This window comes from Eubalaena glacialis, chromosome 1 (assembly GCF_028564815.1).
Source record: "Eubalaena glacialis isolate mEubGla1 chromosome 1, mEubGla1.1.hap2.+ XY, whole genome shotgun sequence".
Lineage (NCBI taxonomy): Eukaryota > Metazoa > Chordata > Mammalia > Artiodactyla > Balaenidae > Eubalaena > Eubalaena glacialis.
In genome coordinates this window covers 169,542,542-169,568,315 of record NC_083716.1, presented here as the reverse complement: position 1 = coordinate 169,568,315, position 25,774 = coordinate 169,542,542, and the positions used below count along the sequence as shown (strand labels likewise).

The 25,774-nt window shown below is 38.6% G+C and overlaps 1 protein-coding gene across 2 annotated transcripts in view; it reads right to left on the bottom strand.

Moving 5' to 3' along the window:
* Window positions 1–11,373: 11,373 nt before the first annotated feature.
* TANK (TRAF family member associated NFKB activator) overlaps window positions 11,374–25,774 on the bottom strand; it is a 75,153-nt gene continuing 60,752 nt past the window's right edge. For both annotated transcript variants that reach the window (XM_061200638.1, XM_061200648.1), the window contains exons 5-8: window positions 22,097–22,173; window positions 21,336–21,451; window positions 15,188–15,768; window positions 11,374–11,728 (exon numbers count right to left, since the gene is read on the bottom strand). In XM_061200638.1, the coding sequence (XP_061056621.1) occupies window positions 11,552–11,728; window positions 15,188–15,768; window positions 21,336–21,451; window positions 22,097–22,173 (951 nt within the window). In that variant the 3' untranslated portion in view covers window positions 11,374–11,551. The remainder of the gene's footprint in view (window positions 11,729–15,187; window positions 15,769–21,335; window positions 21,452–22,096; window positions 22,174–25,774) is intronic.

The window sequence follows — 25,774 nt, the reverse complement described above, 5'->3', positions numbered from 1 at the left end:
TTGTGTGTGAGAATTGGGGTGCAGTGGGGGGACCAGAATGCTAAGAAATTTAACAAATTCATACGATTTTTTTTTTTCTTTAAACATTTGAGAGTGTTGTGTTTATACATGCTGGGCAACATAAACCATAAATCTTGCTGGATTTCTGCAAACTGCTGCGTGAAGCCCACAAATGGCATTCCTGTCAATGGGAGGAAGAGACAGACAGAAATCAAGACACAGACAGGCAGCACCCCCAGGACGTGAAGCCTGCTCCTACTGCAAGCTGTAGTGGAAAGAGATGATGACATCCAGAACAAAATGTCTTTTCCACGAGGATGCTAAAGCTCTTGCTTTGTGTTCTCTGGGCAGAGAAAGAATGATCAGTGGAAAGGGCTTCATTTCCACCCTTTTCTGGAATCAAAATATAAGGGGTTTTAGTTATTTTTAAACTTCTTCCTTTAGAGTCTATTGTTATGTTCCATGAAACAGACAAAACTCAGCAAGACAACAAAGACTTGATCTGTAGGAGAAAAGGTAATGCAGAGCAAGTCCTCTCCAGAGGGTAATTAATCCTTAGTCATTCATCCTAGAAGCCCCAGTTACAGTTAAGGTTAATGTTCAGGTAGCTTCTTTCTATTTTCTTTAAAAAATTTTTTTAAACATTTTTTTTTTTTTTTTTTTTGCAGAACGTTATACTATTAATTGCCAATTTGCATATGTGTGCAGCTGCTGTTTTGGCTCTGAACTCAATCCGATAAGCTTGCTGGAGGTATCGCAGAGCACTTGGCAGCTTTCCTATTTGAAAAGAAAGCCTCTCCCCACTACAGAACAGCTGATCGTCTATCAGCGATAGACCCTGATGGCGTGAATTACAATTACACTACTTTTCACACTAAATCTGGGTGATAGCTACTTGGAAAGAAGTTTCATCATTTTTTACCACAAACTGGAAAAAGAATTACATGGTCATGCTGTGCTTTTAAAGGCAGTTTGGTTCACTTTTGTCTATTTAACACCTAATTCCAAGAAGTCCATAGGCATCCAGAGATCTGAATGGCGCGTAATGAATTCACTGTTTAGATGGAAGATTTAAAAAATCTACCTCAAATTACATTTATTAACAAGGCGACCAGGAAGTGTTAAAGTTGTTAGACGCTTCATTTATTAAATAATTTGTGGGTATTTTCAGTTGTCATATCTAGAGTCATGGGGTTTGCTTATTTTTTTTTAATTAGCAATCCAAAACAATGCTACTGCAATTTAACAATTCATCACATAATCTTGGGCTCTTCAGTTCTGCTGTTAATGTTAGATAATTCAGATGGTTATTTTGATCTGTTTATAAATGATTGGGGTTGCACTGTGCTGTGAGGGGGCTGCAGCAGCCGAGGCAAGTCTTTCTCATCCTCCTTGCATTGCTCAGGGTAGCTGAGGGGCCTTCCCCAAATGTGTTTGGGGAGTTTAGCATCTAGCAGGAGGAAACCAGGGATAGGGGCAGGGGACACTAAAATAACTGGATTTATTATCATTACTAAACTTCTTTATTAATTTACATTCCCTGTCTGCTTGGAAAACTGAGGAAAGACCTCTTTGCCAAGGTGCGTCTTATCAGATGCAAAGTGCATGTCTCTCGTTTCCTGGGAGGTCAGAAAGTACCTTCTTCCCTCTTCTTGCCAGAACAACCCAATCATCGGAAAATGTAAGAAGCCCCCAAACATCCCTCTTCTTCTCAGTCTCCCCTCAAATCTCTTCCCCTCCCATCTGACATTTAACTCCATTTGTTTAAAGCAAACGCCCGCCCGCCCCCCAAAAAAGGAGTTAAACCCGCCTCAAGCAGCAGAAGTGGGGCACACTCATCCTGACGTCGTGAACCTAAGAGAAAAATAGATTTTGTTTTCCTTTTTTAGTCGCTCGCTTTATTAGATTTCTCACTCTCACAGATTATCCGAAGACTACCCATTGATTGATCGCCCGTAGAGCTGCATTTGGTGTAAAGAAAAAACTCACAGCTTTATTGGCTCCCAGGAGACAAAACAAACAGAACAAGATATTCATATTAATGCAAACAATGCAACAAATGAGGGGAAGAAACGCCCGGCTGAAGCGAGGCGTCGAGCGGCCGACCGGGCCGGGAAGGGCGGGGCGGGGGGCCGAGGGTTCCCGCCTCCCCGGCGCCGGGCGCCCCCAGCCGTCGGTGCCCGCGTCGCCCGCCGCCCACAGGGGCCACGGGTCCAGGCGCCCGGCTCCAGGCCTCGCGGGCCCGCGCAGGCCCCGGGCGGCGAGAGAAGGCCTCCAGGCCGGGCCTCCGGAAGGGCCTGCTCGGGCCCTCACCCCTTCCCGGGGCGGGGCTGGAAGGACCTAGCGATCCTGGCTCCTCTCCCTTCCCTTCTTCCCGACGCTTCCAGGGGCCCAATTGCCGAGTCTCAGTTTCCCTTGGCACCTGGGTCAGAGGTTGGAGTGAAGAATTCCCGCTGCGCCTCCTCGCCCACCTGGGCAGCCTGGAAGCAGAGGTTAGCAAGACTCCGGAGAACCCAGGGGGAAGGAAGCCAGGCAATACGCGCCCTCTCTCCATTTGAAAACCTCACATTATGCTGGAGGAGACTAGATCAACACACACACGTTTCGACACAACGCAAAACATTGTATAATCAAAAGCGAGGAGAGCAGTGTGTACAGCAAAGACTGAGAGCTATTTAAGAGGCACCGAGACTCTCCTTGTGGAATGAGAAAGGAAGAAAGAAAATTCCGGGCACAATAGGGGTATTTGCTCTACCCCTAATTCCCTACCCCCGACCATGCACAAAAAAGCAAAAAAGTACGGGAAAATCTGTTAGGTAAGACTTGACTTCACATCTTTTTAGTCAACAAGATATTACAAATAGGGGTGCATAGGGCATACTTACAGTAAAAAAATTATTTGTTGTTTATCTAAAATTCAGATTTAACTGGGCATCCTGTATTTTTATTTGCTAAACCGGGCAATCTTAACTAAAAAATACTTTACTGAGGAAAACTGTACGAGAAGCAAGGCTCTTTCTCCGATGTATCTTAATCAGGATATTCGGGACATTTTTAATGGGACTTTGCCTTGGAGAGGAAATGAGTCATCCCCACAGCACACTTTCCCAAGCACATGGTGGGGTGGAAGAGGATGAAATGACTGAAACACTTGGAAACGTCCTTATATTTTGGAGGAAGTGGCAGAGTTTTTTGACTCTTGTTGACTCTTATCTGGACAATGGACCGGTGTGCCTTCCCTGAGGCTGGCTCCTTTCCAGGCCAGTCCAGGGTACCATAGCACCGTCTGAAGTGGAGTGTCACTTACAATGGCACTCCCATATTGGGATCGTGTATTTTTTTCTAACTCTTACTATAGAGCCACATTACTCCTTGGTATTAATTGTATTTCCAAAGAAACTAAGTTGGGACTTGACAACTTTAAAGATGGCAGGGTGGAGCAAAATCTGCTTTGAAATTTATCAAGCACTCTAACCTACAAGTAGATCTTATCCAGGCCTTGCCTCGTAGATGCTGAAGGAAAAGACTTTCAAAATGCCAGTGGTAAAACCTCAGGATATTGGAGTGAGTGTGTGTGTGTGTGAGAGAGAGAGAGACAAAGTGTGTGTGTAAGTGTGCCACAAAGCTGCTTAGCAGAGGAAGCCTGCTGCTTGCATTTCTTCCTCAGTTCTGGTTGGAGAGAGCTTTTTCAAGGAAGCTTTATCACCCTTACTGATACTTCGGATTCCTAGTGAGCTTGCCTTCCTTTTAAGCCAGTTGCTTGAAGTTGTATGAATACATCCACACAGGATGCCCCTTTCTTGCTGGCGATTAGTGCTATTTAACAACTGCAAACGGAGAAACTATTTGTCTAATGAGAGCTGTTTTCAGTGTTGATTCACCAACACTCTAGGGAAGACAGTGTAAAGCTGAGACCTCCTGGTGAGTCTCGGGTCCATAGAGACAAGTGAAGGCCACCTCTTGAAGAAAATGAAGTCTCTGTTTGCTTTAGAGAATGTTTTAGTTCCAGATTAATAGTTTTAGAAAATATATAGGCTCACTTCCAGTTCATACTGGTTTACTTTTTTTTTTTCTTTCCCATACAAACTATAACCTTTGATTTAGAATTTGGATTATTAAACGGTTAGCATTGTGGTTTGGGTGTCACGGTGAGGTTTTAACCCCATGCTTTAGAGGTACAAATCCTTTTTACCTTCTCTCCTACCTCAGATTGTGTCTCACACTGCAAAATACATTCCAACACTTGCTGTTTGTTCATTGGAGCAGGCATGAGGTATCTCAACACTCAGTTCGCTAAGATGCTTCTTCTCCCAGCAGACACGTTGTGGGGCCCTGTGTTAGGGTGGTGATAAATTGATAATCCCCTATAGTACACCCCATCCCATGGTCAGGGAATGTCAGGCTCCCTACTGTCTCTGTGGTTTAGCATAATGGTTAGTATCTTTGTGTACAAAAGATTCCAGATATAAGGTAATTTAAGCGTCCTATGAAGTCAAGTACAAAGCCAATGAAAAAGTATATATTTTTTGAGGTAAAGGATTATTATGGGAAAAATAGTGGATTGAAATGCAGGAGAGCTTGAGTTGGGTTCTAGCTTTCTGAGTGGGTTTGAAGGACTCATTCATTCTCTTTAGACACAGCTTTGTTTTGCTGTTTTCTGGGTTGGTTTTTTTTCTTTTGGTCCACACAAAAAGAAAGTTGGATTAGGCAATCTATAAGATTTTATTTCTAAAACAATTAATTATTCCTTGAATTAATAAGCAATAACTCATCTTTTGTACACTGTTTCCAAAAGATATAAGCGAGATATTTTTAAAATTTATTCATGATATAGCCCTAAACAACAAAGGAAGCATGGGCAGACTCCAGGTTATCCGGGCATTCCAGATCCCAAGGGGATATTCAAATGAGGGAGACCAGTTCAACATCAAGGGCTTGCATAATCAGGTGCAAATACTCTGGAAAAGTGTGAGTGACTTAAAGACAAACAACCCTGTACAGACAGGACAAAGGGATAACATGTTTGAGAACTTATACTTCAGTCCTATTTGGGAACCTTGACCTCAGAAAGAAGAGAACTGCAATAAAGCAAAAGCTAAAGTTATTTAATAAATATATGCAGCATCATCATTCCGAATAGTCTAGTGCTCACTGCACTTTAAGTGTATGAATTCACTCTGAGACTGGAGGAGATTAGCAATCTAATTGTACCTGGTTCTAGAAATGACCTAAGAGACTTGCTTCCTTATATATTATCAGTGTCATTAGATGAAGTGTCTTTTAATTTGAGGCCCTCCTTGAACTGTAAGCTCCAACAAGCTTTTGCTAAACAGACTTCATTCACATTCTGAATCAGGTTTTTGTCTCACACATATTAACTTTTACAAAACAGAAAGAAACAATAGAGCTTATTAGGAAAAACTTGTTTTGAATAGTAAATTAAGCATAATGGAAATAGGCACATGTTTTAGCACGGTTCCCTCCCCCCCCTTTTTACCAATTGAACATTTACATCTTTTTCAAAGTGCTGTGATTTCCCCCTTAAGTCTTAAGCTGGCACCACACACTTTCAATAAATGAGACTTAACATCACTTGTATTTACTGAGAGTAATCATTGTAATACTGTGGATTCCAAATGCACAGCCTTCCGTAAAAAGAGTTTTAAGTAGTCACCCCTAAACTGTATTAATCAAGTCATTGTGGCATTCTAAGAATACAAAGAACTACCTAATTTCAAAGACAGTGTAAAATCAACTGTCAGTTTTGACTAGTTTCAAATGATGCCCCGTTCTTGAGACTGGACACCTGTACATTCAGAGGTACACCTGACTATATGGTTTGTTATTGAGAGATATGTCCCAGGTGGAAGCACTTTCAAAGCCAATATATTTTCTTTACAACTGGTGTCAAATTGATGTATATATTAAAAAATCTTGGAAAATGATCTCAAAAAGGAAGTAACAGCCCAATGAGCCATATGTTCAGGGAACCTAACAGGTTTCCATTGGGACCAAATTTCACTTCACCTTTTTGTCCTTATGTGCAAATAAAAACTTACCTGTAAATACACCATTAAAACAATCATGCAAATCTGTGAAGTCTATAGACTGAGAAGAAATTACACTAAATCCATAATAACCAAGTTGTTGGAAGGTAAAGGATTTGATTATATATTAGAAATACATAACACAACATGGAATTGAACTAAATTTATTTGAACTTTATAGGTTTACCGCATCAGAGAGAGACACTTTGCTTACACAGAATTGGTTAATGGAGAAAAGGCTGATGAATAGTTAATAAATTGCTTAATTTTGATGCTGATGGAGCATCTGAATCTGCAAGTTTACATTAAGAAATGTAAAGTTAATTTTTTTTTCTGTTAGATAGGTTGATATTTAACAGACTGAGATGCCAGGGAATTTTCCAAATGCCAGATAATACTCTAGCACTAAGAAGTCTGTGATGTACTAAGGGCAGAGAGGCCTACTTAGTGGTTTTCCCAAGAGTGGAAACCAAAAAGCATTAACACTTATTTACACACAATTCTTTATACAACTCTTTTTAAGAATTTTCAATTTAAAAACTTTTAAACATTCTGTATGATTTCAGTAGATCCTAACAATTTTGCATTCAGCTATTGTATTGGTATACCTGGGCATATTCTAAAAGGAAAAATTATTCACTCTGTGTGTTTGTGTAGTTTTTCATAGGACTAGGTCAGGGATGACGATAGAAAATGCCAAAATTTACTCAGGTCATTTTATTTTTTGTGTTGTACTTTTGTTATGAAACATTTCAAACAGAGAAGGGTAGAGAGAGTAATATAAATGAAACAGTCATATATATATGACAGTTTTATCAAACTTTCATATTTTATATTGATTTTTTTAAACAAACAATTGTGTGTGAAGTTATGCAATGGTAAAGGTCAGCAGAACAAAAACTATACTGAATGGATTACCGTTCGTTCAACTGCTTTCCTTTTCCATGTCTGGCTTGAGGGAAGGAAGTTTTATTATGTTAATTTAGACACCTGGTTAACTAAATAGTACGGAACACGTTAGAAGGAATTGCATTCTCCTTCAGTCCAAATTCCTACCAGTTCTCTGTAGCTGTGTTTCACTTAACCTATGTAAGCCATAAGAATGTCAATGTTTCAATGTTTTTTAATCTCTAAGGGTAGTTTATGTAAATCTGTAGTGGTAAAAACGTACGAGCTAAAGTGTATTTTAAGCAAAAGCTCAACAATCAGCTTTTAAATTCAAAAAGTAGACAGAACCTCAGGTCCTGGGCCTGCCTCAACAGGTATAAGGAGACCTTTTCCAGCAGAGACTCAGGTTCTGGTGGATTATCTGTCCAGGGGCAGACACGGCCCTGCGGTTTTGACCAGCTTTCCCAAGGCCAGAACGCGGAGCGGAACATTCAGGCGGGGAGCTGTGCTGCCGGAGATGCCCCGGCCCGGTCCTGCCTCTGGTCACCGCGGCGGAGGGCGCGGGTGGCCGGTTTCTCAAAGGCTTTCTTTCCCCCGCAACGACTGAATGGTATGATCTCCGGGGGTCCGGAAGCCCCTTAGTCTAGTCTTGGGGTCAGGAGGTCAAGCCTTGGAAGCACAACGAACGCTCAGGCCCTGTATTCGTCTTCCTCTCGGTGCTTACTAAACCGTGTAAGTCCAGTTGGGGCCTGGCTGGCGAGGGGAGGTTGCTGGGGTCTGCGGGGCTCGACCCGGGAGACTCTGCCGGCGGTGACCTCGCCCGCGGCCGGCGAGACTGCTCGGGGCGGCGGCGGCGCTGGGGCCGAGCCGGGGGGCCTGCCGTCGGTCCGGGGGACCTTTTCCGCCTTCCTGGCTCCGACTCTTTTCCCACCCCTCGCCCTTCCTGACTTCGCCTGGCTTCCCACTCGCTGCCCACCGCGTTCAATTCACCAGCAGAAAGCGGTGGGCGCGAGAATGCAGGCTCCCCGGCCTCTCCTCCAAGACCCACTCTCAAGAGGCGCGCGGGGAGCGGGCCGGCCTTCGGAGCACCGCGCGGGGCAGCGCTCGCCAGCGGCTCGCGAGCGGCCCGGACCCCGGAGGGCGCCCGCGGGGGGCAGCGCGGGGGCTCCCGGGCCGCGGGGACGCGGTGGCCCGGCCCGGGCTCCACTTGCCAGCGGCGGGAAGGACGCGCGGGAAAGAGAGGGAGCAGGAAGCGGGTGGCGGCGGCGGCGGCGGGCCCGCTGGAAAGGAGGGAGCGCCGCAGGCGGGAGGGGGAGCGCGGAGGAGGGAGGCCGGGAGAAAGGAGGGAGCGCGGCAGGCAGGCGGAGGGAGGGCTGATTAGCATGCAGCAGCGCTCGCGCGCCCGGCTCCATTGTTTTAACACCTCCCCTCTCCTCCGCGCCAATCTGTCACCGTTCAGCAGGCGAACGCTGCTGCCTCAAATGCTGCTCTTCTCAAATGAGACGGATAATTAGTTGCCCCGCACGAATGCCGCACTCTTCTCACCCCTGATTGCTATCACCTTCTTGCTCCTGGCAGTTTTGACACCTCGTAATCAGCCTGCTGCTTTTCTCTTTTCTTCCCGACTTCTGCTTCCCTCCCCCCCCCCCCCCCGCCTTTCCGTCCTAGTTTATTTATTTATTTATTTATTATTATTTTAAATGCAATCCTGGTTCCTATTTGGACGAGGCCTCTGCCGAGTTAACCTTCCGCGTATACATGTGTGCATATAGATGTATATATAAAATAGTGTGCGTGTGCATGAGTCGGGGGCGGGCTTGCAGTTTTGCGGGAAACACTGCTTCCACGCGGAGAGAATTCTCTTCCCCTAAAGATATTTTTGGGAAGGGAGGAGTTGGGGAGAGGAGAGGGACGGGGGTGGGGAGAGTTAGGGAGACCTCAATTAATGCTTTAAAGATCTCTTAGAAATTAACAAACTGGGGAGTCTCGGAATCTGCTGTCATAAGCGTGTTTCCCCCTCTCTAACAAGCACTGACAGTCTAATTACTGTAGCTACAAGCAGCTGTCGAGGCAGCAGCCTGGGAGAGAAGGCGCCACCGGCTGAGCGCACCCGGCCTGCCCCTGCGCCCGGCGGAACCGCCGAAACCCGGGCCGCCTCCGGGGAGGCTGGAGAGGAGGGCAAGGCCCCGCACCCGAGAGCCCCGCGAGCAGAAGGCGGGCCTGGGAGCCAGCGGACACGCTTATCGTTTCATATTTATAAAGTCTTTACTTTGAAGGTTAAAAGATGTGAAGAAAAAAGGAGGGGACGTGGGGGAGTGGGAAGAACATCTCCCGAGCTTCCATCCACCCCTTCTCTACCTCCTCGAGCTCTCCCTCCCCCCGTGTTGGTAAAATAACCACGCAACCCGGGGCTGAGGGGGCGGGGTGAGCCAGGCTGGAGAGTAAGAAAGCAGATGTCCCCGCTGGCAGCAGCCTCAGCCTCCGGGGAAAGCTGCACCGGGGGGGCCCTCCCGAGGACATTCACCTCCCACTTCTCAGGCATCCCGCTCACAACTGCCTCGCCTCGGCGGGGGTGGTTTTTTCAGACTCAGCGTTTCGCGTGTGAAGCTTTTTTACCTGGGAGCTGTTCTTACCCGGCCACGCGTAGCAGATGCCAAGATGCAGCCCCTACGCGACTCGGAACTAAGAGACAGAGGGGAGACCCGGCGGGCGCCCAACTCCACTTTTCGAGCTGCAGCCAGCACCACCTCTGTAGTGCGGGCCCGGAGCCTGTTCTCCAGGCTGCCTGTCCCTTGGCCCGAGAGGGCCTCTGTCCCTCGGAAGCCGGAGCTTGGGGTAGCACTGGAACCCAATAGAAAACAAGAGTTCCCCGCTTACTAAAAGTGGTGGAGGTGTCAAAAGGGTGGACTGGAGAAGAGGAGTCAGTGATCCACTTCGAGTCACTTTCTGGGCCACAATTTCCTTTGGTTGTCAGCAGGCTAGTGGATGTCAACTGTGTGAGAGGAACTCTTCCTCACCTAGAAAAGAGAAGGAAAAAGAATCCCCTTTCATGAGATAGGTACAGTGGTATATTCTGGCTGGAACACGCTGGGAAGTTTTTATGTTTAATTTTGCGTGTGTGTGGGAGGAGTGAGCGAGAGGGGAGGCTGGCTGGGCGGGAGGTAGGGGGGAAGGGAAGAGACTTGGATAATTGTCTAGGCATTTCCATTCAGCCCCAGCGGCAATGAAAGAAAGATGTACATGCCTCAGAACCCTTCACAGTGAATGCCTAATAATGGCTATGTCACCGTGGTGAGGAAGATGTCAGTGTGATGTGCTTGGCACCCTGAGAAGTCGAAGCACCACTCTCATTCTTCCACAAGTTAAGGTTCTTCACTGTGGCACAGGTGATACCTGAACAAATTGTTCCAATCCCGTATCTGAAACCCTCCAGCTTTCTACAACACTCTTTCCCAAGAAGGCTTAAATTTCTGTTTTGAGAGTTGCAAATCAGTGTTTACTTCATAAAATGGAAGCCATGCCTCGAACATTTTTAAAAATTAAGTGTGGGGTGGGGGAGGGAAGAGAAACCTAAAAGACAAGAATCATAGGGAAGAAAAATGAAAGGGAAGTCTCATTTTAAACAAAATTCTGCAGCCCTCTGAATTTGGTATCCTCTCTCTTAAATATCTTCCTCTCGTCATCAGGCAGGATGCTACCAATGAATTAACAAATTTCTCAACAAGAATGTGAACATTTCTAATATAAATTAATTAATATGGATAATCCTTACAGGGTTTTAGATTTGCTCCCATTAAAGACAAATGTTTTTCTTTAGTAAGTTTAGTTTGAAAAATAATTTTAAAATTCAAAGTGATCTGCTAGTTATAATAAAATGTCACCAGATCTGGTATCACCCTTCTATCAGATTACTGGAAAGAAACATGAATTTTATGAATTTCCCCCAAATGTGATTTATTTATTTATTTAGGAACAAAGAACACATTATCACAACATAAGTAACTCTTTTAATATTTAACTAATTTCATCATGTTGCTATACGTATAGTAAAAATTAAAACCATGTCTATTATTTAAAAAAAAATAATAAAGTGTTTAAATAATCCTACCAGTGATCTTATCACTGAGCAACAAATGTCTTAGGTTTGGTATTTACTCAGATGTTTATCTTGTCTGCTATTCTCTATTATTGGTTTATTCAAAAAGAACACCCACAGCATAAATAATCTAATCTTTTAAATGAAAACAAGTGAAAAGAACCCTATAAACATTTGACATCACCAAATTCAATAGATCTAACTAGAAATCCAAGCAATAAGCTTAGACATTTGAAAAAAACATAAATTATTGTTATACAATTCCATAAGTCACATACATAATTTTGAATTACGGTAATAAACACTGTAAACATGAATACAATGAATTACAGTTTTGTACAGAATGATCTTTTAAAAGGTAATAAAAGAAAGTTACAATATAAGTTTAGAAAAAAATTCAAATAGCTGTGACACTGGATTTTTCAATAAATTACCTTGAGCTAAGTTTGCAATCAAGTACATAATATTACAAACCCAGAATCATCGCATAGAACTTGATATGTCTGTTTTCAAATGCGTCTTAAGTCTCCCCATTAAAGTGTGAATTAAGATGCCGGAGGAAATCCCCCCTGGATGTAATGGATGGTGGGAAAACTGCTTGACAGAATTCACATACTCGAGGTATATGCAGTTCTGAGCCTGTGCCACTTAGTACCGATAAGTCACTGTCTTGATTAGGAAAGGGCTTCCAAACGGGCTGCAGGAAACAAATAAAAACATCTTCTGTTATTTGTATTTAAAATCAACTTGCATTGAATTTCAAATTCAAATTTTTTGAACGGGTTATGTGCGTATATATGAAATTCCCTAATATGAAAGCGAATTACCTTTCCTTTAGAATTGGCATGAGGACATGACTCAATTCTCTTTTTCATAAAGGGCATAATTTAACTTTAGGAATCACTTAAAATACACATTCATGCACTTTATCTTCACACATTAAAACATCTTTCAGCTTTAACACCAGCATGTTTTAATACCCCTTATCCCAATGGGTTTTGGAGTTTTGGAACAACAGTCAATAATTGAGACTTTAAAAAAATTAAATTCTATCTTTTCTATTTTATATTGGAACTTTAAGTTATAGGACCTTTATTAATACACAGCACATTAGACATGATGTGTGTGTACATGCATTTTGATCAAGAGCAATGTAATTTCGCTACTATGTACAAGCAAATACACAATGAATAAATCATATAGAAATAAGTGTTCTAATTTTTGAAAATAATTTTTTTAAAGTATGAAACAAATTCTATTGATCAGTTGTTTTTTGAAACCTCAAATATTTAATCGTTCAACAAAGTCCAACATTGGATGCATTCTTTTGACTTCTTATTTTGCTCCTGTTACAAGCGCATACTTTGGCCTTCTTACCCTTTCTTGTGGCTAACTAAAGTGAAGCCTGTCAACAGTTGCCAGTTAAAGGATTATGGGAAGCATAATTCTACAGAGCTACCTCCATTACTATAAGCAACACCTACATACTCTTAACTGTACTTATTATTAAAAAATATCTAGAAGGGCCAGAAAAAGCATTTAGTTCAAGAGTAGGTGCTCAATATATGTTTGTTGACTGGAATATCTTATTTTCCTGAAATGTTGTAAACCAAATTATTTCTAAAATTTGCTTTCTTATCTTGACATACCTAAATTCTGGCACTTTGAGGAAAATCACCTCGAAATGCCAACTTAAAGAGACCCCTTTGTGTTCCTATTACTAATATGCTTTTAAAATAACAACCTAGTTCAACTCCTGACATAGTGTTAGTTTTCATTCCCTTAACCAATCTCTTTCATCCTAGTTAACCAATCATTACATAAACAGTATATTACTAACTGAAGCATTTGGGTTTCACGACATCACTGTCTTCTTATAAACATTTTACTGGACAGCTGTGTACAGTTGGTGTAAATATACAAAGTCTGTCTAAGCACCAAGATACATTCAAATATCAGTACAGAGGGTGTATAATAACACTGACTCAAATACTTTTGTGAGAAGTGGCAATTTTATTACAAAAAACAGTAATATTTAAAATACATATTTGAAATCTGGAGTAAAATAATTTCCTCTCTTCCATGATAAAAGAAAAGCAGTAGTAACTGTGAGTATATAACAGAGTTAACTAGATTTAAATTTTAGTGTTGGCAGTTTAAACAAAAAGTACAATTGATTAATATGCACCACTCTAATGGGAAATTGATATGGATATAAATAAAAGATTATTATGTTAAAGATACTTTTAATTAAGATCTATAAAATAGTAATAGACTCAGAAGCAATTTAGCTTCTAAATTTGATGAGCCAATCTTCTACTGCCAATTTATTTTCAAAGTCCATACTTATCCTTCTCTATTAGGAGCTATTAGTTCGGATTTGAGCTTTTCATAGAATTCAGTTGGGACCCCAATCACTGACTCAGCAAAAGTAGGAAGAAAAGAAAATCACATAGAGCAAAAATAAGCAGATATATTTTAGACTTTATTATGATAGCTGAATGTATAAAAAAAGGTGCTAAGTAGTAATGATTGAGATAAAAGTAAAAATTTGAAATATGCAAACAAAATTTCACTTCCCTTTGTTATTATCGACAACTCAAGAATTTTGTATTTCTCATAGTAGCTTTATTAAAACAAATAAAACAACAAAATGTTTTAAAAAACCCATTTTGAGAAATATCCTTTGAATCCTAAACTGTAACATGGCCTTCAAAACAAACGAATTTCTTTGCCTTTTCTGCCAAAATATCAATTATCTAACCTTATGCCCCACGTCTTGTGACAGCTCAACACCAATTCTCCTGCATTTTTTAAGCTGAATACTTTTCCATCAAGTTGTAATCACATACCAGCTGTTTCCCTTGCTGTAGCATAGAAAGCAAATGCACAATGCAGGGTGCCATCTACTGAAACATGAATGCACAGACTAGTAAAAGAACAAGCAAGAGATGTAATGGAGAAAAAAATAACAAGCATTAGAACTGATGCACTTCACAGCTCCACAGGAATTCTACTTGCAATAAATGAAATTGTTTAATCTGTTTCATTAAGTAGTAACTATAACTGTGACTATGATGTGAAATAAGGTACAATGTAGAACATAAGTGAGTTTATAATTAAAGCTTATTGTCAGAGATGCCTAGTTTTCTCCACTACTAAAATATACCACAGCTTGACTATTGCCTTCTTTGTATGCTGATTTAAAAGTCTATAACCTATAAAAGTACTTATAAAGCCAAAGGGTATTAATCAAGTTGTTGGTGTTTTTTGGTTTTTGGTAAATTAAATATCTCAAGGCAAAGAGAAATCAAACAAATGTCTGCAAGTTATATTAGACACTTGTACCAATCTGCATTTTTTATGAGCTTCTGTTTATTGTAACAATTACATACTTTTCATTTGCCTTCAGGCATTAAACACCTTTTTTTTTTTTTTTTTAAACTTAAAGAATCATTTTGTAATAGAACCTGAATAAAAGGGAGGGTAGGAGTGGATTGGGGTGGGGGGCTTTAAGTAGTCTGCAAGCTTTAGAAACATGAAAGTATTTGATTAGAATCATACATATGTAGAGACTATTTAAAAAATATATTAGGCTGCAGATCAGAAACCAAAACCAAAACCAAACCCTACAGATCTACGTACTGTATAACTGAGAATGTAATAGAAGTATTATTTGAAAGACAGTTCGCTTATTTTCAGAAATAGAAACATACAATGTGATTATTTACTTATAAAAAAAAATCATGCATTCTTGTAAAGGTAAGTATGATACACACAAACTTTTTGATAAAAAAATGCCACCTGCTTCACAGAATGAAATTTAATAAAGAATCCTATTATAACAATGATACTGAGTTAAAAGCTTTGAATAAGGGACTAAGTAAGAAAGTGACACACACTAGATATGGATAAGGTTTACATGTATTTTAAAATGTGCCGTAAATTCTAAGGTACTTTATAATGGAGCTTCATCATATTCATCTTTTAAATTTCATGTCATTTATTACAGGACTTGGATATTTTTATTGAAAGCTTAACTTCGGCTAGTCATTAGTTTAAAAAAGATGTCTGATAATCTGAAAGATGCGTATCTGTGCATGCATGGCAAAATGTGTGTTCACACTTAATATATTTGTTAATGCAAAACAGTTACCTGCTGTGGTCCTCGGATAGCTTTTCCTGGGGAATTGAGTGAAGGAAAAGGTGCATCAGATGGGTCCTGAAGTGGGAATGTATTTACATATAATGCATTATGGTCTCCAGGTGGCAAACACGGAGCTCTATCCAGAGTTGTCCTGATACAAGAATTTACAAGATTTGAGGGTTTTGTTTTGTCAGTTGTTTTAAGGTTTTGTATAGCTGAAGCTATGGGGTCAATTCCCTGAATTTCAAATAAAGTTTCTTCTGTTTTGACAAAGTTTCCCGGGTTGTCTCTGGGCTCCAAATTAAATTGATCCTGGCACATAGCCTCACATGAGGCAGGACCAAGGACACTGGGTCTTTCTGGAGTGCTGTGTAAGAAAGTAGAGTCACTGTCCGTAGGTGGAAACTTGACATTGAATTTAGAAAGTGATTCAAAAGAGGTGTCTTCCTCATCTTGGCCCAATCCTCTTGGTGCGACAGATGTGATGCATGGTGCACCTCTATTTATATCATCTTTTGCCTGAGGCTTAAATAGCACTTCTTGTTTATCTGTTTTATCCGTACACTGTATAGGCACAGAGCACTGTGTCTCTGCAGGGGAAAAAAAACAAAAGGAAAACAGTCGCATTTCAATCCTTCTTAAAAATCTGAACGTTCAATTAGCTTTGGATATATGAGTATTATTTTTTCTACTGGCTTTTACAGCAACTGAAGACAACTGGGAGTTTTTTACATTTGCTACCATCTTACACAGAAATATTAGCAGTCTCCAGCGGGTGAACTGGAACGTAGCTTATTAGTCACAGTTTAACTACTTTGTCTTTTCCTAGGTCCTTGTGCTGTAAGCCTTGCATCTTGTTCACAGTTATACTGCTCTATACTTAAAAAACATTTGCTTGTAGTGTATACATCTAAACATTTTGTCACTAATGGAAGCTGCAACTGTGAGCTTGCTTAGACAAATAAGTTATTAAAAGGGAAAACCCTTACCAGGCATATATATAGTATACAGGTTATGAATCTATATGAATTAGGTCATTTACTCCCCCTAATATCTCTGTGTGACAAAGTGTATCACCAATCAGCTTAGCCATTGTCTACTCTCTTAATACTATGTGAGGGCGTGGTGGTGGTGGGTGCTGGGAGAGAGAAGACTGGAGGCAAAAGAAGGATGAAATTTTAGGATACGTGTTCAGAAAGCTCTATGTGAATATATGATTTTCTCATCTTATTAGAAAAAGGCCTCTGTAGATAACAGGTAGATATCAGGTAGATACCAGGACCTCTGTAGCTCATTTATCTAGAAACCACTTATGCAACAACTTCAGCTCTCTAGGACACAGGCAAAAGCTAGAAAGTAAATAGTGCTTTTGAGGAGTCAGGCTAAGAGCCACAAGGCCCACAGATGAATTTTGCTCTTACTCTCATTTTAGATTTATTCTAACAAGCTCGATGATGTCTCCCTAGTTCATAGCTGGTAACAAGCAGCAAACTACAAGGTATGGATATGAGTTGTTGAAAGCAGATATAGATATCAATAAGAGCTGAAAGCACGAGAGGAGACAAGAAAAACAAAAAAGCAGATATAAGAACTCAGAAAACACTACAGTCTAGTGTAGAGCCAACAAGGGCTACATTTTTCAATGCAAAAAAACAATGATCAAAGCACTCTCCATGTTGATGATACTGAGACATTAGAAAAAGCTAGATTATATTCCACAATGTTACTTCAAGAAGACAGTGAGGGACTGTCCTGGTGGTGCAGTGGTTAAGAATCCGCCTACCAATGCAGGGGACACGGGTTCGAGCCCTGGTCCGGGAAGATCCCACATCCGTGGAGCAACTAAGCCCGTGCACCACAACTACTAAGCCTGTGCTCTAGAGCCCTCGAGCCACAACTACTGAGCCCGCGTGCCCTAGAGCCTGTGTGCCGCAACTACTGAAGCCCACGTGCTCTAGGGCCCACATGACGCAACTACTGAGCCCGCGTGCCACAACTACTGAAGCCCACGCGCTTAGAGCCTGTGCTCTGCAACAAGAGAAGCCACTGCAATAAGAAGCCTGCGCACCACAACAAAGGGTAGCCCCCTGTCGCCGCAACTAGAGAAAGCCTGCGGGCAGCAATGAAGACCCAACACAGCCAAAAAAAAAGAAAAAAAAAAAAAGAAGACAGGTTGGAGGTTGGTAATGTGTATATTTTCATTAAATGGACAAAGGGTAAACATTTTATTTTAAACTAGCACTTTAAAAAAGTAGTCATCAGTGAAGTTGTACATTAACCAACGATGCCTATTTGAGCAGAACCGTTATACAGAGCACTGTGCACAGTGTCCAGATTCGTAGGCACTTAAGAAATGTCAGTTCTTTTCCCTTCCTTTGGTCTTTGCAGTCTCGTGACACTTTTCTCTCTTTTGCCACAGCACATTCCAACACAGATGTCTTCTGTTTGGACATGAGTGTAGTACAATGCCAACAGCTTCTTTGGTTCACCCTGTTATATGCCTACTAACCTCTCTTTAGTATGTACCATCTTCTCTTACTGGATTACAGCAGCCTTTGAACCACTTCCTTGCCTCCAAATTCTTCTCATATCCACTCTATTGTCTACACTGCTTTCCCCAACCCTCTCTTAGTTTTTCTAAAATACAAATCTGGTCGTGTTACCTTCTTAATAAAACCTTTTCATGGTTCTCCAAGACCTTCAGCCCTAAAACTCATATAAAGCTGTGCGTGATTGGCCCCCTGTCACCTCTCCATGTTGTCATCTTTCATCACATCTGCTCTACTCCTTACTCCAGCTATAATGAACTTCGGTACAGTGGTCCAAACAGCCGTGCTCTCTTGTCTTTGGGCCTTTGCGCATGCTGTGCAGACCGCCTGAACTTCCCCCTTCCATTACTCTTTGCCTGACTCTTATTTGTCCTTCATTTCTTGGCTTAGGCATTAATTTCTCTGGATGGTTCTCTCCGGTTTCCCAAGGCTGGTTTAGTCATGACTCTTGGGTGCCCTGAGGACTATACACTGCATTGTATTTGCAAATATACCTCTTTCTCCCATTAAAGTAGGTTTCTTGAGGTCCTAAACTATGTTTTATTTCCCACTTATCTCCAGTACCCTGCCCAGCGCCTGCACATAGTATGCCCTCAATAAATGCATTCTGAATGAATCTGTGTTCTCTTTCCCACAGAGCCTAGCATAATAATGTACATTTACTAGATAATCTGTCTGTAACTAGGAGTGGTACAGTAATTGAGACCAAGCTCAATTGCTGTCGTTTTTCCTGGTAGTAGACGTAAGAGTGGCAGGAAATTCTAGGAAACAGTACTTTCTTTGTAGATTGCATTTAATAATTGCAAATAACAAATCACGAAAACCAACTGTTGATGTAACCAAGTTCTTTCACACCTGAGAAGGAGGAAACACTTATCAAAATGTTCTTCAGTAGAACAGGAGAATAAAGGATCTGCTGCTGCTGATAATAATAACTATTAACATATACAGCACTTCTATGTGCCACACACTTATAACCATTGTTTGTGCATTAATTTAGGGGTTAATTCCAGGGCTACCCAGCTAATGAATGAGTGACAGATCTGGAACTGGAACCCAGGCAGCCTAGAGCCTGTGCTCTGAACCATTATGATAAATTGAACATGCTGGCTTCTACATTATACAGAAGAGTCTCCAAAATGACAGAAATGTGCTTTGAATTTCTTTTCCAGTAGTAGATATCCCCTTTGTGAACAAAACATGGAAAACCCAAACAGGTGTAATAAAGCATATATTTTCTTTTAGTATAGCTAGCTGGCATACCTCAGCACATTAAAGTAATCTTTTGAATTAATCTGTTCAAGCAATGAGAGTTACTATTTACAAAAAAAAAATTTTTTTTTTAAACGTTAAGATTTCTAAGGTTACTAGAAATCCAAGCTTAGAAAACTTAAAAATCAAACAAGGTGCATGAAAGCACTTGTCATTCTGACACTATACTAAGAAACATGATCAGGTGAGCTAATTGTCTTTCTATTTTGTTTACTTCAAGACGCGTATTCCTGCAAGGAAAAAAAAGTAAAATGAGAAAATTTTTTAGGTTTCTAAATTTTAAGTATAGGCTGTCCATTTGGATGATTTTTCAGTTTAATTACCTTGTATATTGACAAAAGAAAAAGATCTGAGGGTTATTTTAACCTCTAGTCCTATATCCTTGTCTCCTGATCGCCACTGAAATATGATCCTACTTCATGGACCAAATAGTACTTTTTTTTGAAGCCACAATTACTTAAACATACATTTTACCTTTGTCCTTTCTCAAGGCTATTGTCATGTGGATGAGAAGCAAAAAAATAAAAAGAAAATGTACAATTCTACTAACTCAGCAATTTATGAATTATATCTGTTTACTTAAAAGTAAAAATCAAATTTTAACAAAAAAATAACACAGGGGACAATAATGTTAAATAAACTCTTTCCAGCTGTATTATGCAAATCACATTTAAAATAGTTCTTTTCCATTTGTATTCAATGTAGTGTTCACTCTTAAAAAACCTGAAGAGGCATCTTTTTCCAAAATATTTCTTTTTCTTTCTTTCCCCCTTTGATCTACTACTGTCAGAAGCATAATATTAGATATTGTGGTTTGTTTGGAGCCAGCAAAACTCCACTGGAGTCTGTAGCACAAAAGACCTAAAACATTTCAAGAATAATGTTGTATTTATTATTTGTGACACAGTTAATACAAAACATAAGAATAATGTTAGGAAGCAGTTTTAGTGGGAAGGAAATTGAAGTTAAACACTCAGTATTCTAGTTGACAGATACATACTCAGATTTAGACTTGTGCAATTTAAAAATAGTCAAAGTATTAAGCCATTGATAACGGGGTAGGTTCTTTGTGTAACAATGAATATGTCACCATTACAATGTTTTGATACTACGCTGATGTTCAAAAAAGCATGATTAATTCTAGGTACTACATCTCTATAGCTAGTAGATTTTAAATAAAGATAATTCTTTTATTGGTACTTCAGAAGTACCTAGTGTCTTTAGTCTGCACAAAAGATCAAATTCTCAAGAAAATGACAAAAATTAAGGTGGAAACATTAGAGTTCCTTTTGGGGAAGCAGAGGGAAGGGAGGGGAAGAAGTAAATTATGTTTGTCTACAAAGATTGTTTTGCTTCTCCAACAGCACACTGTGTACATTTTCTGAAAATAAAACGGTAGTAGTAAGCAAAAAGTGAATTTACACTATAAAATGATTTTTTAAATAGCCTAGCTATAAGAGCTGTAAGAAATGGAAAGTGATCTTTAATTAAAGGAGTGTTAGCACTGCTGCAACATCTTTCAGAGTAAAAACTGTAAATCACAGCTCTTGGGAACTGTAGGCAGAATATCTCAAATCACAAGGGTAAAGGAGAATTTATCATTATAAATGATCAGTTTACCTTCCTTTTGTTTACAGGGGTGCATGGTAGCCAGATTCAATCCCTGGTATTTTGCTATTCATATCGAACTACTGAGGCAAATACCAGGAAGCCGGTCTGGGGTTTTAGGGAAGGGTGGAGCTTCTAAAAAACACATTGCAATATATCTGTAAAACAGATATTCCTTTTAAGTTATATTTTATACTTAATTTGTACTTTGTACCTCCAACAGAACTGGCCTCATGAAATGTGAAATGTTTATTTCTTCAATCAAATTACAAGAATCTATCCATGGTGTCCAATTAACTTTCAGGCAGAAGTTAAAAACAAACCTAATATTATAATTTTACTTAGCACATATGTGATAGTGTAGCTTCAAGGTTGCTTACTAATATACCAATTAATGTTTAATAAGACCCCCAAATAGCAACTGAAGACTTTGAGAGATATATCCTATATTTATTTTTCCAAGGTGGGACTTCTCATTAAGATGATTAGTAATTATGTCATTCAGTTCAATCTACACAGTGCCACATAAAATAGAGAGGGAAAAGGCCAATAATTATATAATGCAATACATTACAGAATTTAAACAGTACTTACCCATTATAAGTGGTGAGAGGCACAAGTTATAGATCCTCAGCACTTAATAAGCATTTAGAAATATTTTTACAATCAAAAATAAATCAGTTTCAACCAATAAAATTAATATTACTGTACATTAAATCAAACCTTACCAGTTACAGTGGCTGGTACATTAAGTTTGCTTAAGTGGTCTTTTTGTGCTTTGGCTAGCATGCATATTCTATGAAATTCTTCTTTCAGATCCCGGAAAGTCTTCTCTATATAACCTCTAAAAATAAATCAACATTTTAAAATGTAAGGCTATATCTTCAAATTTTAAAAATCATGATTGAATTTACATAGCACTTTTTAATGCACCACAAAATAATTACTGAAAGGTTAAAGTTAAAAAAAAATCATTTTAAATTCCTAGAAAATGTTTCCTAAAACAACTTTAATATTTGGAGAGCCAGGTACAAAGTAAGTGATAAATTAAAGTTCTAATACATAAATGTAGCAAAGACTAGCATACCTACTTATTCATATATCACACTTATGCTGGCTGTCTCATTCTTACATTAGAAATTTCAGAGTATTGACTTTTTGTCCTCTGTGAACATCTTAAACAGAAAAAATTAAATATTCCTCACTTTGATAAGGTTAACATTAAGAGCCATCCATATAAAACAATGTGGCCATAGTACTTGTTCTATTGAAATAGGAGAACTTCAGAGAATTCAGTATTTAGACCCATCTCTGCTATTAACTGTATGACTTATTTAGGTCATTTTAACATGGAGGAGCCTTGAGTTGTTCTCTTCTAGTTTTAAAAGGCTGCTTTTTCTTACAATTGCCAAAAATTTAAAATATGTACATAAAAATATATTTCAATATTTATAATTTGTAGGGTTGGCAAAAAAGGATATAGAACTACCTTTCATGGAATAAAGGAATGCTAAGACTCCTTGGTGAAGTTTCTTTTCTTGGAGAAGAAACCTCTTGTCTTCTTACCTTAAAGATATAAAATGATTACCACTTTAAATTGCTTCTAAACTCAAATGAGAATGGGTTAACAGAAAACACAATAGAAAATTTATCTTCCTCAATGAAAAATAAGTTTAGTTAGCTTACAGATATATATATATGGTACAATAGATTTTTTTTTTTTCAACGAGAACATTCAGGGAAAAAGGAAAATGAAAGTAGAAAAATAAGATGAAAACATGAAGTATTTCTGGTAACTTCTTCAATTACTATTTCCAGTATTGCTAATTCAAGAAATTTCCTCAAATTCACATCTTGATGAAATTGCTACTCTGATCACCAAGCATCTGACATGACTAGAAACTTGAAGAAAAATATCCGTGTGAGTTTACTTTTTTTTCCATTGTTGGCCTGTACATTTAAATCAATGTCTTTGTATTTTGTTATAGATTCTTTGCTGAGAAATGCGGCTGTATTAGAGGAATAAAGAAAACCAAGCTACAGCTCCTTAGCATTTAACAAACATTTTAAAGATAGTGCAATTATGTATTTAAGCTCCTTTAACACAAGTTCCTGCCACCACCCTGTGGCTTACACTGGTATTACATTCATCATGACACAAAAGTCAACATTTAGATTTTTTAAAAATCTTCAGTCATACCTAGAGAACTTTGTGTACCTTTTAAAACTACAAATTGATAAATCCAAATATTTGAAGAAGTCCTAATATTATTCAATCATTTATAATTTGGCCAAAACTGTATAGGGTCTTATTTAAGTTCAAATTCAAACCAGTGTTTTATATTAGGTGACTTTTTAGATTTTATTCAATTAAGTTCATTGTAGCTCTTACTAAAATGGATGATTTTACTTCATTGTTTCTTATCATCTGAGTACATCTCCCTTATAATCTTGCTTTTCAAAAGGTTCTTTCAATTTCTTAAGAGTCTTATTTGTTCTTTAGGGAAAAAACCTGATTCCAGTTTGTTTCTCTTAAAATTAGTATCTTCTCCAGTTTCTTCAGTTTATTGCTCTACTTTTTCAACTTTTTCTAAATACTAGTGTTTGCTTACCATTTCTAAAATAGTGTATTACTTTACAGTAATTAGTAAAATATAATCTTAGCAACCCAAACAATTTTTTTAATATATTATGTCATTAGACTTAGGTAAAATAAAGATCATTTGCTGCTGCATACTTTTTGTCTGACAAATATTTAGGCCATGTCTTCTTCTGGATTAAAACTGCTTTACTGAGCTTTATAAAGCAGTCATATCAAAAGACATTTTCACATTCACAGTTTGTTTTTTAAAAGTGGTAGACAAGGCTTTAGTGTTATGTGCAATTAGAACACTCAATGGATTTTAGTGTGGACTAGGAAAAAAGGCAACATTTTAAAGCTAACCAATCATTCAGGACGCTACAAGTATAAAAACAAACTCTTAAAAGGTTATATTATATTAAATCTATAGCAACAAAATCAGAGAAGAGGTAATATTAAGAGAATAGAAACATTTGACAATTTAAGATATTAAATAAATAATAAAACAAGTGATTAATAGAGTAATTAGCCTCCTTTTAAAACTTACTATTTGAAATTCTCAACATGAAATAAAAATATTCTATTAGGAGCTAGAAAGGACCAAAAAGAAGTGCTTCTGTAATTTTAGTCTGAAAATGAAGGTAGTTACAGAAAACAGTAATGAAGACTACTCCGATTTTCAAAGTACTGAATTTGACATAAAGTAGGAATGATTGCTTCTGAAGTTAAAGAAGCCTAAAAACTAAGGGGTGTGGGTGGGGGTGGGAAAGAGGTGAAGGAAAAGGCAGGAGAAGAATGATAAATTTTAGCTGGCTCGCCAAATAACTGGTGTTGACTTACTTCTGCGATGTTTAGATTTGATAACTGGTGTGGGTGAATTTATCTGGAAAAGATTTCTTGCTTGTGTTGGCAGGGGGTAAAAGGAGGACTGACTTATTGAGGAATTTCTATGAAGTATCTAAACTAAGGACTTCAAGCTTCTTTGGGGTTAGGAACAGTTCTGCTTACTATCATTTTTGTTATCATTATTGAAGAGACGTATTACTGATTGTACTGAGCAATGCATTGCACCTTCTATCATTTGCACCAAATAAGTCTATTGATATATTTCAAATGAAAGTTTTATGTCCCCACATCCTAAGAAAAAATTTCGCAAGAGACCATAACATGTTAGTTCAAAAAAAAGCAAAGCAGTTCTCTGACATTTTGAAGTAGGGTTTATCTAAAATGGGTATAGAATGTTAATATTATTTTCCACTGTAGCAATTGAACACAACTTTCTGAAAAAGATCATTTATTTTTTTCAAAGGATTTAGGATTAGTATAGCTAACAGCAACTCCAACACTTTCCCCAGAAACTCAGACTTTCTTTTAAATGCTAAATGATCTTACCTAATGAAGACTACTCAGTTTGCTGAGCATCCCAGAGAGTAAGTAAACATTAAAAGAGATAATTTGTATTTTTCTATTTTCAAATAATATCCAGGTGGACCCCGCACTGCAGGAAGTTGAAGTTATTACAACTTCAAATAAGAAAGCAAGAGAATTCTGAACATTATATTTTAGGAGATTTTAACATTAAATCATTCAACAAATGAATTTATTTTGAGGTACTAAAACTTAAAATACTTAACATTATAAACTGTTCCAAGTACTAGTTTGGAAATGGCGAACTTGTGGAATGAATACTGAAATAAGAGTTTTACACGTCGTACTTTTCATTTACACTTCCAGTATGGCACTGGATAAGTCATTCAACTAAATCATTAAGATAAACCCATTTGAAGCAGTTGGAAGACGTTGTGAAATGATTCCTTAAATTTCCTCTTATGTAAATTGGGAGAATTTGTTTTAGTGTAAATCAATTTAAGCTTCTCATAGATGTGTATTATATATAAAAAATGTTCTGTTCAAGACTTAGTTGAATATGCAATGATATTTAAGAAGGAGAAAAAACAAAAAGTGGCTAATATTTAATTAGTCCAAAACCTTCTTATTCTTAATGCAGCGATAATGGGAAATCTTTTTGTGTTGGAATCCAAGATCTCTTAGATACCAACATTTCAAAGAAAGAAATGTATATTTTCCTCAATACCTGCCTTTTTAATATTTGGTACTAAAAGTGAAAGTATTTTGTCTTTTTTATAAATCAATGTGAAAAATACAGAAATGATTCACAATAGCCAAGATATGAATTCAATCTAAGTGTCAATTGATGATGGATGAGTAAAGAAAACGTGGTATATATACAATAGAATATTGTGTGTGTATATACACACACACACACACGCACACACACACATTTTAAGGCCGAACACATCAGCTTTAAAAAAGAAGGAAATCCTGTCATTCGAGACAATATGGATGAACCTGGAGGACATTATGTTATGTAAAATAAGATAAGGCAGGCACAGAAAAACAAATATAGCATGATCTCACTTATATGTGGAACCTAAAAAAGTCAAACTCATAGAAGCAGAGTAGAACAGTGGTTGCCAGGGTTTGGGGGGTAGGGGAAGTGGGAAGATGTTGAGTACAAAGTTTCAGTCACGCAGATGGATAAATTCTGGAGATCTAGTGCATAGC